General features: G+C 33.1%; 1 protein-coding gene across 1 annotated transcript in view; it reads right to left on the minus strand.

Annotated features, from left to right (window-relative positions):
• Nucleotides 1–7,868: 7,868 nt before the first annotated feature.
• Nucleotides 7,869–20,680, minus strand: part of GNAS (GNAS complex locus) — a 316,026-nt gene continuing 303,214 nt past the window's right edge. Inside the window, 6 exon segments of the mRNA XM_043990078.1 lie at nucleotides 7,869–9,540; nucleotides 10,733–10,800; nucleotides 11,843–11,973; nucleotides 12,507–12,627; nucleotides 18,394–18,452; nucleotides 20,297–20,370. Coding sequence (XP_043846013.1) covers nucleotides 9,394–9,540; nucleotides 10,733–10,800; nucleotides 11,843–11,973; nucleotides 12,507–12,627; nucleotides 18,394–18,452; nucleotides 20,297–20,370 — 600 coding nt within the window. The 3' untranslated portion in view covers nucleotides 7,869–9,393.

Here is a 20,680-nt window from a genome sequence, read left to right on the forward strand (position 1 = left end):
ACTTATATGTCATTTCTCCAGAGTAAACAGTGCTACTGATAGAATAAGCTGTTTTTAGACTTACCAGACACATAATTCAACCTTTCAACATATACCAAGAGTTATGTTGAAATTATCCATCTAAAGATGTGATGACAGAATATAAGGAGATTTATCTTGTAGCACCTCATTAGAGCTGAAATTCTGCTAGAATTTTAAGGGATTCTGGGGTACAAATTGGTAGCCAAAATAAGACGTACAACATTTTAAATTGAAACATTAAATTCAAATTCCTCTGGCTGGTTGCCTAATGACCACTTCTTTCAATCTTTTTTTTTTTAAAGGGAGAAATATTTAATGAAAGCAGATATAAGGTCATAAAATCTAATTAGACTTGCCTTATTGTGCAAAGAATTTGTTTTAGCATAGTATTTTGTACACTGTAAATAATGGTGAGTAGATGCCTTCTATGAGAACACTTTTTAAAATATCTTTTGGGGGAATTGCTTTGATAAAGCTAGAAACAGTGCTAAGAATCTTTTGAGATGAAAGCTTTTTTAACTGACACTTTGTGTGACAGAAGTAAGAATATTGAATGGAAGTTGTAGTCAAATTTAGGTTTGAAATAAAAACAAACAACCCACCCCACCCCTAACAATTAGAACCAGCCAAAATTGAAATAAGCTGCCATAGAAGGTGGTACTTCTCCACTATCTTCCCCAATCTCCTTCCCCCAACTTATTTTAAGTCTCCAAGCAAAGACTGAATGTGTTGTATCCAAATCTTTCCAAGAATACGTTAAATTGGGTGGTATCTGAGGTACCTTCTCCAAGATTTTTGTGACACTTTTATGAATATTTGATAACCTATTTGCAAACCAAATTTTGGGATGATACTCATGCAGATTTTTAGCCCTGTATCTAGCTCAGGCCTCTGATTTTTAAGGATTATATTTTGGTATTGATATCTTTTAGGAGTCATGAAAGCAAAGAACTTGATGTCTATACCAAACTATAGTCATGGTACTTATTTAGCACTGACAACACAGGTAAAGCAGCAGCCCTATTAGCATGTATTAATAAAAGAGAAGGCCGTATTCCAAACACAATTACACAAAGACACCATGCACAGTGGTATTCAGGTCAAGAAAAGAACCAACATCTAAAAGCCACACAGAGGATCCTATTTTATATCAGTGGTCCAGATTAATTCACAATAATGCCAAAATCCTAATTAAACATACTGATTTTTACAACTCTTTAATCTCCAAACTCATTCAAGTAAATCTAATGGATTTGGTAAGTCCTTACATAATGACACATACCAATACAGAAAGCCTACTTATATTATTTTTTTCCATTCTGCTGTTTTGTTTAACTTAAGCAGCTCAGGAATATATTAAAAATAACATAACTGTTCTAAATATGTGTTAATTTAATTCTTCTCAAGAACAAAACAAAACTTTTAAGACATTAGTAGAGGTATGAGATCTGGCTCCAAAATATATAAAACACAATGACTAGTTTTATATTTTTTCACTTTAACCAAGGATACTAACAGACATAAAATTAAATTAACCTACATGCAATGCTATTTTGAAATGTCTCTATCAAAGTGAAAAACAATTCATTCATAGTTTTACAGGGAAAACTAAACATGTGAGAAAACAAAGTCTAGCATGATACATATATTTAATTTTACCAAGATGCTGAACCAGGGAAAACAAAATCCATCAATGAAAGGTAAAAATAAACTCATTTAAATGTCTCAATTTGAGAAGTACTGACATTTAAACAATTAAATATCACAGTTCAGGTTAATGAGAAATCATCTGAATGATTTTTTTTCACCTCCTTGGCCCAAACCAATTGATCTGTGTATCAGGAAAACCCTCAAGTTTGATTTAGCCTTGTATGTAACAGTTCACAAAAGAACTCCAAACTTGAGACCATTCCAAACTCAAAAAATATTAACTTGTATTTTTGCATATATTAATTTCTTTATTCTAATTGTTATGGCATCATGAAATACTTTTACTTTTTTATAGATTAAATGAACAACACTAAAAGCTTTTATTTCCTAAATGATTTCCTGGAAGAAAGCTGGGAAAAGGGGTTTCATGACATAGTCTGACCATAGTTGAATGAATCTTCATCTTTATATCAAAAAAGGCAGTTCATAAGGTTTTCTAGACATCAATATTTTTTTAAAAAAATGTTTTAAGGCAAAGGTTAAAATAACAATGCAGCTTTACTTTATTGCTCAAACTGGTATAAAAGTATGTGAACCTATCATAAAAAGGTAATTTCTAATGAAAATGCTTACTATTTCAATTTGAAGAAATATAGCACTATAAATCGGGTAATTTCCCAATAAGATTCTTCTATGACCCATCATTTTATGTTTTAAAGGTTTAATACTTTGTTATAATGGTATTAAAGATACTTATCTAAATTTAAGCTATATTTTAAAGCTTCTAACAACTAAAGTATTCTCCTTTTTTCAGGGGGAGGGATTCAATAGTTTTTGCATATGACATGTATATGACAAATAGGAATCTCTAAATGTTCCTACTGAAAATAATTTCTCATTTGAGAAGGAAAGGCTATTCTATTATTTCCTTGAAATTTACTCTTCCTTTTGGTCCAATTTTCCATTTTCACCTCACCAGTTTTATTTAGATCAACACCACCTCCTTGATCACTTAAAAGCAATCTGGCCCTAAGAAATTTAATCTGTAGTAAAGAAAAAAGTCATCATTATAATAAGATCTGGTTGTAGATTCCCAAAGCCCTAGAACATAATTTTTTGGCCTTGATAGTTGTAACAAAAAGAATTTTGTCATTTTGGACTCTGCAGCACAGACACTAATTGGGAAGTGAAGACAAAATAAAGGGAAAGGCTTGAGTAGCTACTGATTACAAAACAATGTTATTTTAATGGCTTTTCAAAATGTTTGCTAAGTGATATTAAATTATATTCATAAACATTATATTCAGAACACTAAAGAACATAATAGTGCTTTCACTGACAAGTTACTCTAATTTCCAGTAGCATCATTATGGAAACTCCTTTCCTCCAATGTTATGCAAAACATTATGGTAAATATAAAATGATCAGAGAATAAGTGAAGGGGGAATAATGCAAAAGAATGCTCAACCTTTACTGCAGTGTTTTCTAACTAGTACAAGTGTACATTTTCTTTTTTGTAATCACATTATAGAAATTCAATTTTTAATGTCTTGTCCCCATTTTCCTTTGGGTATTTTCCCAGTGATACAAAATAGGAACAACTAACCTTGGGGAGGGTCTCCCCCTTTCCTCCCATCTTCATCAATTATTTCCTTTTATCCAGGAAAACAGTAGAATCATTTTACTTGTAGTTTTCAACTTTGTTCTTCCACAGCTCTTGTCCTGTTTTTATAACACTTGGTCTGTTGTTTCTTTACTACAGATCATTTAATAAAAATAGGAAAGTATGCAAGAAACATAGAAGTACCTCCATCAATTCCCTAATAAAATTGAAACATGTTGGTAATTTACATGTTGACCAATGTAGCACTAATCAAGCTAGAAAAATTGGTTCCCATAACAAATCTAAATTTCTCAAAGACCGTTACTATGTTAGAACAGGTAAAGCCAACAACTCTAGACCTGTGTCCTGACCCTATTGGAAGACTATGTGCAGATTTGTCAAGGATATCATTATATCCTCTCCTTTAAATTGTATTCTGTGGATCCCTAGAATGGCTACAATTTGTATTTTCATAATTTTCTGAAAATCCCATGTGAAAATGTTTGTTGATGAATTTTCATTCACACCCACTTTTTCCCCCCTTAAAGGAAAACCAAAAACGCCTTTATCAGGTTGTCTTCTATGAATACTTAGTGGTTTTTGACCTTAAATTAGGGATTCTTAATCTGGCATCTGTGAACCTAACTAAAAAAATATTTTCATACCTGTATCTCAATGTAATTGATTTTTAAAAAATCTACGTATTTTATTTTTGGCATTTAAAAACATTATTGTGAGGAGTCCACAGGCTTCACCAGACTGCCAAAGGGGTTCATGATGCAAAACAAGAACCACTGCATTAGATTTTGTACGAAATCTATTATCCACAGAAATCTAGACATTTCAAATAAAATAAACCAGGAAAAAATGGGGGTGATGAAACGACCTTAAGAATTAGTTCAGACAAATTTGGTTCTTCAGTGTCTATAGCATAAGCCCCATAGATCCCCAACATGACATATTTATTATAACAGTTAAATTAATCAGCAAATTGGAGGCAGTTCTCAAGTGGAAACAATAAAAACAACTGATGTTAGAATTCCCACAGAAACTATGTAGGATATACCATATAAATGATCTTAAGGCTGTATCAAAGATCCATAACTTTAAAAAAAAAATCATAGCCCAAGTGTCCTATAAAACCACTTACGTCTTTCTGCTTGTTCCTCCATTCCTTAAATACAATATGCTACTTTCCAAATTAAGGAAAATGGAGTACAATCTAGGATTCACTAAGCTATATAAATGGAATTCCAGTCTACTTTCTTTTAATAGTGTACCAACCCTATAATATACCCACATAATGATTAATAGTCATAAAAAGCTATTCTTAGTGTTATCCAAAAATGTTTTTGAAAGTACATCTTACAGAGTATTTTTCTGACTGTATATATAACCATTGGGTTATTTTATTAAGAATTTACTGTATTTGATGACACCATCAAGGCAGAGAGTCCAGTACCAAAATTTTTAAACCAGTATTTAATGGGCTGTATACCATGCTCAGTTTTAAAAATATGTTATATGTGAAAAGAGCCAATTTTTTTCTCTGAAATGTTGTCTCAGACATCTACAGCTTAATGGTCCCCCTCAAAATATTGACACTGGTCTATGAATCTATGACTATACAACTTAAGAATTTGCTTTGTGATTTGAATCCAAAAGAAAATGTCGTATCTAACATCATAAACCTTAAATTATTATGATTTTTGTGTATTTCAAAGTCCTAAAGAAACATGAACTATTTTGATTAAGAGTAAAGCAAAATGTGCAAGATCTCAAATCTTCAAACTGTATACCCACATAAGCATTTTCACTTTTCAGCCAAACATCATAAAATTATAAAATGCAAATACTATGTATTTAATCCAAAACTTATTTTCTAGTGATTTAATATATGGGCCTATTTTTCTAAGTGTGAACATAGACATTGTTCAACTTAAATAGTCACTCGAAATTTTTTATCTATAATTATCATTCCACTATGATGAAAAGAGCGACACTTAGCTGAGTAATTCATTGTGTTTTAGTGAACAAATTTAAGGCTTCTAAATTTTTATTCTGGGCAGAACATAGCTAAAAGTTTCTTACCAAAATATTTTTGAAAATATATGCAATTTTAATTGTTTAAATAACATTAGCAATAATTCCTGTTTTGTCACATTAAGAGAGCCAATGGCTACATTTTGGGAAGTTGAGTTTGAGCTCCCTGGGTCAATAATGGAAGTGCTTCTTCTTAAGCCACGAATTCTTTTTCTCTCTTAATGAACGTATGAAAAGACAACCATTTGTCTGACATAGCACTGTGATTTCTAACACACATCTAAAATCACATTGTAAAAGACCCTCAGATATTTTGGCTGAAATAAGTTACTGCAAATGACAGTAGCTGATTTTGAAACCACAACATCTCTACCATTTATTGTTATTTCACAAAAAATACCCAAAAGTGATCAGATCATATTTATAGGTAATTGTTTGCCAAGTGTCATTTTTCCCCCTAAAAACAAAACCGTTTTTGAGTTATACAAGTGTCAAAAAGCAACTTGGAACCAGTAATTATTATTATTATTATTATTATTATTATTATTATTATTATTATGGTTATTATTTTTTAAACCAACCCCTAAACAAAACAGTTGTATAACTTAAAACCGAACCAACAGTTTTGGCTGAAAATTGGTATTCATTCCCTATCCCAAAATACAAAACAAAAACAAATGACTCCTGAGCCAAGGTTTTGTATTAACTAAGTTTTGGCTTGGGGAAAAATATTAAGTGCCAAGATATAGACAGACCACCTATGGATTTATCATGGAAATGCTGACAACCTTCAACTATTGCAATGCAAATGTATCCCTATAAACTGTATTTTTTATTATTATTAAAAGTGGTAGTGTTTACATTTGCAGGTATCTTACACTTCAGCATCATGAATACTGAATAGAATGAGTAAACTCTTGTTTGTAAGGTCAAAGATTCCCAAATGGGGGATGAGACAGAAAGGTAAAGGTTCTTGATTATGAGAATAAGAAATTAAAAATAAATAAATAGAAAACAAGGCTAGGACTAAGAAAATATGGGAAAGTGTTAGAGTGGAATGGTTCAAATGTGGTATTAGCAAAATGATGGTCACAAAATTTGTGAAAGAAACCCCCCACCAAGTTGCTAAAGAATAAGTTTTAAAGATTCACCTTTTGGGGGGCAGAGTAATAAAAAAGAAGAATTACTTTTAAAAGGCTTGTGTGACTAGGTCTACAAACTGCATGACTGATTAAAAAAACCAACAGTATACAATCATACAATCCATACCTTTTGTTTGGAAAATATGCCTTTCTTTACACAAAAATGGGGAGTGGGGAAAGCATTTTGTAAATAAACATTATATTATTTAGTGTTAAGATTCGCCTACAAAGGTTTCTTTTAAAAAAATTTTCAATCTCACATGTTGTGGGTATTTCTTTGATAGGTACTCTCCTTCTTAACCATTTGGGAAATGATGGTTCATCAAGTCTTTCAGTTTGTCTTTCCTCATATTTCATCATTAGCCATAGACATGATTTAACTTTGTTGCCTTTTCAGAAATTTGAACATACCTTCAACACTTTGTATACCCTTAACACTTAAATAAAGTTTTAAAAAGTTTGGCACTATGATTCAAGATTTTTGGCTGTGGTAACAAAAATTAAGGCTTATTTTTTATTTTCCTCTAAGGTCCCACTTCTGCCTATTAAGTTTCCCTAATTGTTAAAAACTACAGGCACTGGATACGTTCTTTAGTACACAACAATACCATACATCAAGATCTTCTGTCACTTTAGAGGTTCATGCAGCAGCTTTTCCTTGAACTTATAAACTACGCAAACAACTTTTCAAAGCACATCAGCTATCACACGCATAGATTGGGGCAATTTTCCAAAAGTATTTATCTTTGCCCTGAAGATTTCCAAAATTCATTACTTGGGTAAAAAAGGAGTCAAGACAAACACTACCAAATCCAGATGGAACTGGATTGGGACAGAAGTTTAGAAACGAAAGCAACAAAAACCATACCACTTTAAATGGCGATAATTCTTAAACAACAGGCTTCTGAAAACCAGTATTTAGTACCTGTTGCAAGTCTATTCATATAAACATTGATTGCAACCAAATTTTCATGTAACCTGAATTTCTTCCCCAAAGCAACTATTGGTGAAAAATCTAGTGTCAGTGAAGAGGCAAATTTTAAATTTACTTCATTAAAATCCAGATTGGTTTGGGTTTGTTGGGGTTTTTTAAGTAATATAGGCTAACACTGTTCTAAATCTGATATTACAACTGTAATTCTTGACTGTACAGATTGTACATGAAGGTTTAGACACATGAAAAAGTAACACTCACAGAGACATAAAACACCTAGGTATAAAATATAAAGCAGTGTAGTAGTTACTAAAATTACATGCTTTCTTATTGCTACAGTGATTTTTGCTCTTTTTTCTTTTTACTGTACCACGTTGTTCTAAGCATATAATTTGCATAAATTATTCAAGTTTAAGAAAAATCCACACATCTTTTCACTTTTAAGCTACTTATATAGTTAATATAAAAACAAATGTTTCTAAGGTATCTCTTTATTAAAAGAGAAATAAAAATGTCATTTGCAACTGGAATTCAGTGGCCAAATACAAGGGCTGTGCACACCTTGTCATTTTTATAGTATTTTGCCCACTCAGTCTAGTGGAGGTTGGTGGGGATTCTGCCCAGTCTACAGAGGGTCACCATACCTGCACAATGCCTATGTGTTTTTTTCTTTTTTTTGTTTTTTGTTTTTGCAAAAAGGACTATGAATGACCAAAGACTAACATTTATAATTTGTAGCAAAATTTGGTTTATGTAGAAACAAGCCATGTTTTGCATTTGGATAGAGATTTAAATGAGTTAAAGCTAAAATTAAAAAGCATGATGCTGCGACATCTGGTCACTTGTTGAAGACCTCACTTTTAAAGTGGTTAAGTTTGCACAATTTGTACTTTTTTAAAACTAAACAGTATTTTTCCTTCTTTTATAAACCAGAAAAAACTAAACTACAGATAAATTTCCCTACCATGAGCTAATGCTGCCGATAGGGTTGACAAAGCTGTACAGCGCAATCAAACATACTTACATCTTAGCTCATTTTACAGGTACAGCCATAATCAAGGCACAAAGATCTTCTACAAGTTATTTTTTTCAGTAAAGTTGTACAAAATAATACATTTTACAGTCTGTACAAGAATAATAATCCAGCAGTAAAATAAAAAAAAAATGAGGAGAAGGGAGGAAAAGAGAAGAAATAAGAAGGGGAGGAAAAAAAAAACCTGTGAGGACAACTGTCCAGTTAATGATTTTTATATATAGCAGACAGGATCATCAGTGGACAAACCAAAAACAGTGTGTGGTGAGCTCTCTGCAATCACAGGCTGTATGCAGTTCAAATAATAATGTCCGAGGTTGTCCTAAGACCACCAAAGCTGGATTAAAAAATACCCTTTTGAAAGGTAGCAGTAAGTTTTTGCACTAGGTCTGCTGTAGAATTGTCAGTATTTCTGTTCAAAGCCACATTACAGTCAAAGAGAACCAAACTTGGGAGTCTTTCTTCAAACTTGGTCTGTAACTTGGCACCTTCTCTCATCTGATGCAGTGAATGGATAAAAAGTTGAAATCATGGGTAATATGAGTTTGCCCATAATGGTGTTACATTACCAAACATTTCTCTCTCCATATGTGTGTACACATATGTATGTGTGTATGTATGTGTGTGTATGTATGTATGTTTTCATTTTTATTATTCCCCAATCCTTTATGATGCTTCACACATTCAGGGCTTTATTTGCTATTTGATTCTGTTGCCGGTAATAATGTTAGGGACCCAGGTGGAAATAGCCTATTTGGCTGGCCGTTTAAAAACTGTCCAAGGGAGACAGAAGCAAGCTAAAAGTCTGCTATTGTCCAGCAAGGAAAAAAGGCGAGGGTGCAAATTGGAGGGTGACTGCATCAATTCTCTTCTACCCTATATGGGCAAATATTTGTTTTGTGTTTTGCTTTGTTTTGTTTTAACATGAGCATTAAGGAGTCCAAAACACAGGGAAAAGTGCTCTCCATCACAATAACTCATATTGACGAAGGTGCATCCGTTGAATAATGTCCCGACAGTCATTGAAAACCCTTCTGATGTTTTCTGTATCCACTGCACATGTGAAGTGGGGGTAGCAGTAGTGCCTTCCATCTCCACTTGCTGTGCTGATTCTCTGGAGGAATAAACAAGATTATATCAGGAAAATACATTAATCTTCTGTGACTTTATGCAGCAATGAAAATGTTTGAGCAATAAGAAGTTTGATATTTCTGAAAGCTTCCATTGGGGACAGAACAAACAATAGATAGTGAATTCTAATCTCAAAGAATAAATCAAGAGACAAATCAATGCATGATATTACATGGTAGTGTAGGAACATATACAGTCAACTTTCATATACAATCAACTTTTGTTCACACACAGAAACACACACACATATATATAACACACACATAAGATAGATTCTTATCTAGACTATCAGTTAACATGCTTTTGCACTGTTTGCTCCTATCTTCAGTCAGTACACAAACAGGAAATACAAGCGAACTTTAATAATAGCCTATAAGAAATTTAATTAGATAGGCAAATCTGCTGGAAGTAGAAGGGAGTAGAAATCACAAGATATATAAGAGCACAGACAAGAATTGCACAGGATGAGAAGTCATGAACAAGCTGTGATATGCATTAGTGGTGGAAGAGTCCAAATAAATGAGATCACCAACCCCTTCAAGTATAAAAATTAGTTTAGCATATTCTTAAAGCAAGCAGATGTAAGTTCTGGTGTAGTCACTGTTTTCAAGTATCTCTGGCAATTTCTCCCCTTGGTGATTACTGATAATTGAGAACTGGTTTTACTTTATACAGTTTTTATGTTTCATTGTCCCCTTAGATAGTAACTTCCATCCAAGGGCCTTAATAAAACTTAATAAAAAAAAACTTAATAAAACTTTTTACTTCAGATACTGTTTCTAGAAATATGAATCATGTCACTTATAAAATTTGTTATAGTAATTCCCACTGTAAAACCATGAGAAAATTTCACTAGAAATTTGCATTGCATCTTTGTAAACAAAGCCCCCAACCCCAAACAAACCCATTCACATTAAATAGCAGTTTATTAGATTCATAATTGCCCAAAGAAACAGCAGTCTAATTAAGTAATCTATAGGGCAAACACTTTCTTTACTAGAAGTACTATTATGGCCACTTAGCTGTATCTACTCTATTCAGCTGTAAATAAAACATAGCCTACTAAGACCATATTATATATTAAGAAAATAAAGCTAAACACTGGGGTAGTGATTTACCAAAGACAAAATTTTGTTCTGAAATTTAAATTACACAAATAAAAATACCATACTTACAAGAAATTCATCCCTAATAAAATACTTGGCCCTTGTAACTCTGGGATCCTCACCAGGCTCAGGTGTTGCTAATTGAAGGGGGGAAAAAATCTTGTCAAATCATATAATAGTAAGGCAACAGTTTCAATGCAGTTATGGTCTTAAAGTCCATAAATCTATCAGACCACAAATTACATAAGCAATTTCTTCTAAAATGACGAGAAAATTTCAAAGGAAATAAAATGTTTAGGCATGACCACAAGGTAATTTTTCTATAACACAATATGGCCAAGTTACTATTACCTTTTTATTTCTCATAGGAGTTACCTATTTATTTTCTTTCTTTCTTTCTTTTTTAAGTGAGGCAATTGGGGTTAAGTGATTTGCCTAAGGTCATACAGCTAGTAAGTATTAAGTGTCTGAGGCCAGATTTGAACTCAGGTCCTCCTGACTCCAGGGCCAGTGCTCTACCCACTGTGCCACCTAGCTGCCCCACCTATTTATTTTCTTAACATCATTATTATTTTTGGCAATAAATATGCGAAACATTATATCCCAGGTTTGTGACTAGTTAGAGACGGCATGGTACAGTGGATAGAGAGCTGTCCTTGGAGATAGGAAGACCTGGGTGGCCAGTTTTACATCTGATATATGTTTGTGACCATGAATAAGTCACTTAACTGCCAGGTGACCCAGCAACTAATTCTGACTCTAAATTACAGACTTATTACTGATATGTATTGGCAAAGGGAAATTACATACTGATTTTCCTTTCCTGAACAAATCACAAGTCTGTACTCCCTCTCTCCCTTGAAAGCTATGGTCAGTTGGTTTATAATGTTACCACTTCAAGAATTATAGGAGCTTTCAGAAGTCCAACAAAATGTGGCAATAATCTGTACACTGCAACAGTAAGATGGTAACATGATATATTCTTTATGTCTAACTGAATAGTGTTTTGTGACATTTAACAAACATATAAAATAATTTTGTTGAGAATTTTATTGATATTTCCAATATGGATGTTTAAAAATCAGACTCACAAAAAAACCCATAATTTTAGGATACATATGACTGGTCAAACTGACAGCCTTCTAATAGCTAATATCAACTTCAGGAAGAAAACCTTACCATCATCTGGTGTAGTGTAGCGAGCAAATTCTGGAAAGTAGTCCTCAATTTTAGATTTCCCTGCCAAAACTTTCTCTGCTAATAAATCCTGTTTATTCAGGAATAGAATTACTGAAATGGTCCGTAGCCACCTACCAAAAATTGAAGCCCAAAAAACTGTTAGATAGCTGGCAGGTATTAATAAAAAAATAAAATGTATTTATTCAAATCACATACTCATTTGAACAGAGCTGCAATATTTTATATTATGTATCCTCAAGCTCATTGCAAATGACATTATATATTTTTAAGGCATTAATTAAGTTTTGTCAGATTTATTTATAGTCTATTGTCCTGCATGTCAGGGTTTAAAAAAAATTTAGGGAATTGTATTTCAGTATAATTGGTTTCCATTATAATACTACATATTTTATTTTATGATTTAAAAATATTCTTTGGAGAAGGGGTCCATAGGTATCATCAGATTGCTAATGGGGTCCATGACAGACACATAAAGGGTTAAAACCCCTGGCTCTGGGATATTTGATACTTAAATGAAATGACTGTTATAAAATGAGGGCTAAGCAATTATAACAAACCCAGAAGTATCATTCTTTACAAAACTTAGTTATCTAAATGTTGCAGTGAGACATTGGGTTATATGAGTATAATTCAGTTCATGGACCTGTTGTTCCAGATACTCTTGAAGAGGTTTAGTGCTTCTTGAAGCCGATTGGTCTGATTGTCCTCTCGTATAACCATATTGTAGCTACTGCTGGCCACCACAAATATGATAGCAGTCACATCTAGATAAAGAGAAATACAGGAATTATCATTACTCCAATATACAAACTCCCAAGAAAGCTTTAATTTTGAGTGCCAATCAAGAGGGAGATGGGCTGAATTTGAAAATACATCATGGTCACTTCTGGATAAGAATCAAAAAAGTTTTAAAAAACATGGAAGTAGAAAGTGATGGAAGAATGGAACAGAAATGGAAGTGAACTACAAAGAAAGCTGGAACGAGTGGCTAAAAGCATGCAAGGAAAAAAGGGATATAAAGAAAGAACAAAAGTTTTTCAAAGGAGAAAAAGAGAATGGAACACAATCACTATTTAAAATCACTATTCAGGAAAAGATACTTTGGGGAACAGAACCATGTGGTGTTTTGTGTTGGATGCATTTAAGGGGAGTGAGTATGAAGGGCGATACCAGTGATTGTTCAGAGACACATTTATGACCACAGAAGCTGCATTCTGTGGAAAAATCCCTAGAATGCTTTTTTGAATGGTAATACATAGGGTTACACAAAGAATATCATGAAGCAAGACGAATGGAGAAAAATAATGAGAGGGTAAATGCATTCATCAATGAACATGACTAACATAGGAGTAATCTTTAGCTACACCTACTCATTACTATATCTATGAAGAGACCACTGTGTCTTTCCAGGAATGATTTTTCTTGTAGACACTTTGTAAAAATCTTCGATGGTAAGTTTTATATGATTAAGGTACATGGTTTCATGTATAATCCTCTTTTTCTGTTCTACTTTCCATATAGAAATGTTAATTAGGAATTAACAAAAAAAATTCTAAGTTCCTTATCATGGCATTTAAAAAGAACCCTATGATCTGACTTCAACTTACCTTTCCAACTTTATCTCCTCCTACATCATGTGCCCTATATTCTAGCCCAATTAAACATGACATACCTGGGCTCTTTCTTATTTCTGTGCTATGGCTTATTGCTGTCTCTGCCTTGAAGTCCTTCCATTTGCTCTGTCTATTGAAAGTCTAATCATGCTTAAAGAACCAAGCCAAAATGTTGCCTTCTCTATGAAGCCTTTGATGATGTCCCCACAATTTGAAGTAATCTATCCTTTCTCTAAACTTTTATAACTTTATTGTATTTCCTTTTATGAGATTTATTAAATTTTACCTGGATGTTGTATCTGTATAAAATCTTTCCTACTAGAATATTCTCTGTGAAGGTATCCTTCTTTATGCCTAGCATTGCTTTGAGTAGGCACTCAAGAAATGAATAGTCTTTTGTTGTGAAACTATTCTAGTAGCTCACTGATTATCTAATTACATGTGGCTAGACATGTATTTGGTAATATGGAAGATGAGATTTTGTTGAACGTAGAAAAATTTCAGACCATTTCATAAGAAGTTCTTTCAGGTTTAATAATAGTGGACAGGAAATGTTACTGTGTAATTTCACACTCATGTTAGGTCTTTAAATATACTTATTCTCCTAAAAAAAGTTTAAGAAATTACTTCCATTTTACCACAGAACTGGTTACTTCAGTTCTATCAACCATATCATTATCCTATCCTCCTGAAATGTATACATTTTTGGCATGAAATGTGGCAACTGTTTTAACAGCTGTTTCCAAACAAAAAGATTAAATGACAACACAAATCAGGCAGAGAACAAAGAATAATATCTTGTGATCAGCTGTGTTATAGAAGTAACTTTTTTGGGGGGGGGCAGGGCAATGAGGGTTAAGTGTTACAGGGTCACACAGCTAGTGTCAAGTGTCTGAGGCCAGATTTGAACTCAGGTCCTCCTGAATCCAGGGTTGGTGCTCTATCCACTGCGCCACCTAGCTGCCCCAGAAGTAACTTAAAAAAATACATACATATATATATATATATATATATATATATATATATATATATATATATATATATATATATATATATACACACACACATATACATACACACACACATATATATACATATACATATATATATATATACACACACACACACATATATAATTTTCCCCCACCTTACATGTTAAAACAAATTCTAACATCTATTTTTAAAACTTTGTGTTCCAAATTCTCTTCCCTCCTCCCTATCCCCCGCTTAAGAACTCAAGCAATTCAATGTGTTATGCATGTTCAGTCGTGCAAAACATAGCAGACAAAAAGCTTTAGAAAAAGGAACTAACAATAACAACAAAATATATAGAAGTAACTTTTAAACAAGAATGAAATCATAGCTAAATAGTATTATACATCAAAAGAGAAAATCATGTGAGAAAATCTGTATACTAGAGAGGGGAAATGTGGTAGAAGAAATAAGGTAAGATTCAATGGAGGGAGAAATGAAAGTGCTATTATGGGAATATACTATGGTTTACATGGCCAAAACAAGATGGTGAATGAGTTCTGGAAACAGATAATAAGTGTAGCAAAAGATATAATAGTGATAAGGGCACTTCAACTATTCAGATATCTGTCAGAGCAAACAAACCCACACATATGGTTTGCAAGAGATAGTGAGACTATGAGACAAGATTCCAGCGTTCAGAAATAGGTAGAAACTCATCCTAAAATTCTAGAGGGAAATCTCAAGAGATGGGATGCTCTCAAAAACAAAATTCTGATGATATAAATATAAATGAAGATCATGAATAAAAGAGGATGCAATGCTGTCTGAGATAATAACATAGGGAAGATATAACAAGGGGAAAAGAGACAGGGAATTTATAAAACTAACTTGTATTTTATAAGGATATGTTCTCAAAATGGAAACAAGGGCAACTAACCTCAGTTAATAATTAATACAAAAGAGTGCTGCTATCCTATAAGAACACTTTCAGTTCCACTAAGGTTGGTAAGAAACTGAGGTTTAGTGATGAACAAGGAAAACAAAACAAGCTTTCTTAGTTTGTTGGGACAAGACAAGAAAGATAGAACTGAAATGTTTAATAGGGAGTGTGTTAAATTCAAATAGAAAACAGGAGCCACTAGACTGTAGATAAGTATCCTAGTGAGCTGAATGTTGATTTAGAAAACCATATATCAATGTTATCTATGTTTTGTTGCATTTTTATTTGTTTCATTAAATATTTTCAAATTACATTATATTCTGGTTCAGGCTACACTCTGGAGTGTTGGGTGACGGGGTCTGTAAGCTGCATGTTTGTCACCTCTGTCCTAAAGTACTGAAATAATTTGCTGATAATTTGGCTGACTTTCTATCAGTAATCCTTGAAAAGTTGCGAATAGGAGACATACTATATGACTGGAGAGAGACAAATTCGAACCCAACTTTCAAAAAGGGGAAGGTGGATTCTTCAAACTATAGACAAAGTGACCTTGGCTTCCATTCCTGGCAAAAGTCTAGAGTTTAGTATGGTTTATAGGCACTTAAAGGAAATGGTGATCATTGAGAGCTATCATGGGTTCCTCAAGAATGGGATATGCTTAGACTGACCTAATTGCATGTTATGATTAGATTACCAGTGGGACAAATTAGGGAAATGCTGTAGGCATGGCATACAACTAATTTTATCAAGGTATTTGACAAAGGCTCTTATGATATCCTTGTGGTATTAGGTAGTAATATAGTTAGGTGGACTCAGAAATCTTTGAATGGAAGGACACAGGGAGCAGTGATTTAGTTCAGTATTAATATGGAAGATCTATAATGGACCTGGAAGTGATTCAGGAATTTGCCAGTGGCCCTGTACTGTTCAAGATTTTTATCAATGACTCATATTAAATCACAGATGGCATACTTATCAGATTTGTAGATGACAAGAAGAATGGTGGAACAGTTCACACACTGGATGACAGTGTGGTTCCAAAAATTTTTTGTTAGACTAGAAAGAACAATGGCTTAAGTCCTATAGGGACAAATATACATTTCTACACCTAAGTACAAAAACCAAAACAAATTACACAGATATAGGATAGGGAAGAATATAGCTTGACAACATTTAGTATGAAAACAGACCTGGGAATTTTAGTGAAATACAAGTTTATAGTATCATTATATAGTGTGATTATTATAGTGTTGTTATTCAGTTGTGTCCAACTCTTTGTGATCCTATTTGTTTTTTTCCTTTTTTGTTTGGTTTTATTTTGTGGCAACAATTCCGGAGTGATTTGCCATTTCCTTTTCCAGCTCATTTTACAGATGAGGAAACTGAGGCAAAGAGAATTAATTAACTTACCCAGGGTCACACAGTAACTGTTTGAGACAGGATTTGAATTCAGGTCTTCCTGACTCCAGTCCTGGTGCTCTATCTACAGCACCACCTAACTGCCTTACAATGTGATAGGGCAGCCAAAAAAAGCTAATGTGGTCTTGGGCTGCATTAATATATATATATATATATATATATATATATACCATTCATAATGAGAGAGGACAGAATCTTACTCTTTTACTGTGCCTTAGTCAATAATCTGGAATCCTAAATTCAGTCCTGGACTTTACATTTTAGGAAAGTCACTGATAACCTACTATGAATCCCAAGGAAGGCAAATAGGACAGTAAAGACCTTGAAACCATGTCATATGAGCACTAACTAAAGGTATTTGGGATGTTTAGAGAAGAGAAGGCTTTGGGGGAATAGGATAATGGTCTTTAAACATTCAAATGTCCATTTAACATTAGATATTCATTATGTATTTACCATGTGTAAGGCATGTGCTGGTAAGACATGGTAAGTGCTAGAGAAAGCACTTGTTTTGCTTGGAACTAGGGGACCCCAGAACTAGGAAAAATGGGTAGAAACTGCAGGGAAGTTTGTCCTCACGACAAAAGCCATTTAATTAAAATTTTTCCAAAGTGGAATGTGCTGCCCAAGGAAGTAATGAGTACCCAAGCACTAGAGGTCTTTATGGAGAAGCAGAACATTTTGTTGTGTATGTTGTAGAGAAGATTCCTGTTCAATTATGGGTTATACTAGATGACCTGAGGTCTCTTCTACTTTCCTAAAATAATCTACTTAGCATGCCTGAATGATTACAAAATATTACCTTTATTACCTTAACTGATTAAGTTGCCATTAGTTTGATAAACAAACTCCAAAGCCCTAGAATAGTTGTTTTTTCTGGAACATTAAATCAGTATAGTAATATCTGTAAATGACTCATCTGGGAAAAAAGTCAACTTCTATTCCACAATGCCCAATGCTGTCATTAGAGCTTAGCTTCTTAAAAGCTCACCTTTGCCACTGAGTATATGAGATCATTAAATACAGATGAGTCCAACTCTTTTTTCAAAGTGTACCTGGACAAATGTAGAGCTAATCTAACATGGCTAGAATGTTGGGTAGTAGGAAATGTAATAATAATAGTGCTGCCAGTTCTTTCCCTAAAATCCTCCAGACTCTGTTTACCTAAAACACTGTTAAGTCAGGTTGGCCTTCCAAACTGCACTAGAACAACAGTTACATATGCATTTTGTTTTGTTTGTTGCTTTTAGGGAGACTCAAACTGCCCTCAGACAAATGACCTCAGGAGTTTTATATTTATTTTTTAATGAAAGTAGCAATTGAATTGGTAATAGTCATTATACATGATGCTATATCCAAGATTTGATCAACTAACAAATACATTTTCCTTTTATCAAAAATCAGATCTCCATAAATAAGACACTAAAGGTATAATAGGTTATATGACAGAGGGAAAATAACAAAAAAAGAAGTCTATTCCAAGAGAAAAGCTATGAAAAAATAAAGTAAAAGCTTATTTCTTTGGTCATTTGGTATTAAAATAAATCTTAATTATTTTTAAGAGAATCAATTTCAAATCATACCATTAAAACACTGGATCCATTTTCTACGTTCATCTCGCTGTCCTCCGACATCAAACATGCTGGTGAAGAGAAATATCTAGTCACTTACAGAGGCTAAAATGTGAAAAGCCACTAATGAAGCAAGAGAAGTAAAGTCTGTATATGTGATTCAAAGTGTTTAGAGCTAGTCTATCTTTTCCTCCCCAAAGCTAAAGAAATTTTAGTTCCTGAATGAGCTAGTATAATCTAGAACAATCCTGACCACAAAGTTAAACAAACAAACAAATAATGGACTTGTTTATGTCAAACAATGCCTCATCTACTTAATTGTTCTTGAAAGAAATTTCCAACAATATATTATATTATTTGTCCTAAAATAAGGAAAACAGTTCAAATAATGATTTCTAATATAGAAATCAAGTTAGTATGGTTATGTGAAAGCTTCTAATATAGTTATTTTCTATAAAAGCTCAGCAATGACAATTTATGTAAGTGAAAATGTATACTTTCAATGACTGGTCAGTGTTCTACCTAGTCTAAGTTAGAAGTAAGACAAATATACTAGTATCAGAATTCCAAGAGAGTAAAAGGGCCCTAAAGACAAGGACTGTTTCATTTCTGTCTTTGTATCACTAGCACAGTGCCTGGTATGTATATTAGGTGCTTAATAGATGCTTATTGACTGATACTAAAATAAATGGAATCATTTAGAATTTCATTTATCTAAGCAAGCATGCATAGATTTTGAATATATCAATTATCAGATTAATTTTCATTGTTACTGCACTGGAAATGATTGGAAGCAGTGTGGTAGAGTAGAAAGAACCTTGATTCTTGAATGAGAGGAAGTATGTTCATGTTCTTTCTTTGACATTTACTACCTGTGTGACCTTGGGCAAGTCACATAACCTCCTTGGGCATCTGTTTCCTCATCTATAAAATGAGGTTAGATGAGATTGGCCTCTGAGGTTTCTTCCAACACTAGGTTTATGGTTTTATGCTTAGAATTCTCAAAGCAGGATTGTTAAGATTAGGACAAACAGCAAAGCTCATTTACACAAATAAAAAAAGAAACATTAGGAATGATCAGACGTGGAGCAATAGACATATTCTAGGCAAAGGTAATATATAAATACATCTTTTGACAGAATTAAAAGTGAAAGGAGGTAACTAGGATAAAGCAATTCAATTAATAAGCAATTATTAAAGAAATCTATACACTTACTATGTGCCAGGATTGGTACTAGGTGCTGGGAATGCAAAGGCAAAAATGAAAATGGTCCCTGCTCTCAAGCAGTTTTCATGCCACTGACAGTTTAGCAAAATTATAGTTCTCACAAGGAAACTAAGATCAGTGTGATGTGATTACTTTATAAAAGAGTACAATTATTTAACACATATTTATTGAATAAAGCCAATATTAAAGATTACTTTTGAAGTAGGACACCTGAAAGTATGACTTACTAAGTTTACTATTTTTATATAGTTTGGGCCTTTTCATAAAAAATTGAGAAAAAGGAACCTCAAACCCCATGATATTGGCAATGTCACCACAATCCCTAATAAGTATATTTTTTCTTTTCTGTTTGGTAGTACTGATCAATGAATAATCACATATTTTAGCTAAGGTAGAAACACATTTTTATGTGACATAAACAGCCATTTTTCAATATATGTGCCAAAAGGAAAAATTTTTGCTATTGCTAATATTGGTAACTCACATTCATGTAGTTCTTCAAGGTCTACAAAACACTTTCCTACAATTGTGTGAAGCAGGCTGTTGCACAAAAATACAAAAGCAATTTCCATAACTTTCTTTTTTACCAGAAGTCTTTTAAGAGCTTCATATTTCAGTTCTTGTCAGTAAAATACTGGAAAGGCTGGAAAGCATAAAGGGAGAAAACAGACTGACACCTTCACTTACTGAAAATTTACTTTATCCACTTGAAATTTGGTTTCAAAAATTCCTGATGTCAATACTCTGCATCTGAGAAGATCCTAAAAACAGAAATTAAAGTCGTAGGTCAGACAAATAAATACCATGATTGCTTCATATATGATTACAAAGCAAGACGAAGTCATTAAAATTTTATTAAATCATGGCAGAGGAGCTATAGTGATCAACACTGATGGAACAAATAGCAAAATGAGCTCTACTATACTTACTTACTAGAAGAGTAAGGGAGTTTGGGAAGAGTGTTTGACAAATATATCCAATTAAGCTACCTCAACTATCCCATAGTAGTTTGATCTAAATGATTAGCTGAGTTCTGGGCAAATAATGACGTTAGAAAGGCTGGCAATGACT

The sequence above is a fragment of the Dromiciops gliroides genome, chromosome 2 (genome assembly GCF_019393635.1).
Source record: "Dromiciops gliroides isolate mDroGli1 chromosome 2, mDroGli1.pri, whole genome shotgun sequence".
In the NCBI taxonomy this organism is placed as follows: Eukaryota; Metazoa; Chordata; class Mammalia; order Microbiotheria; family Microbiotheriidae; genus Dromiciops; species Dromiciops gliroides.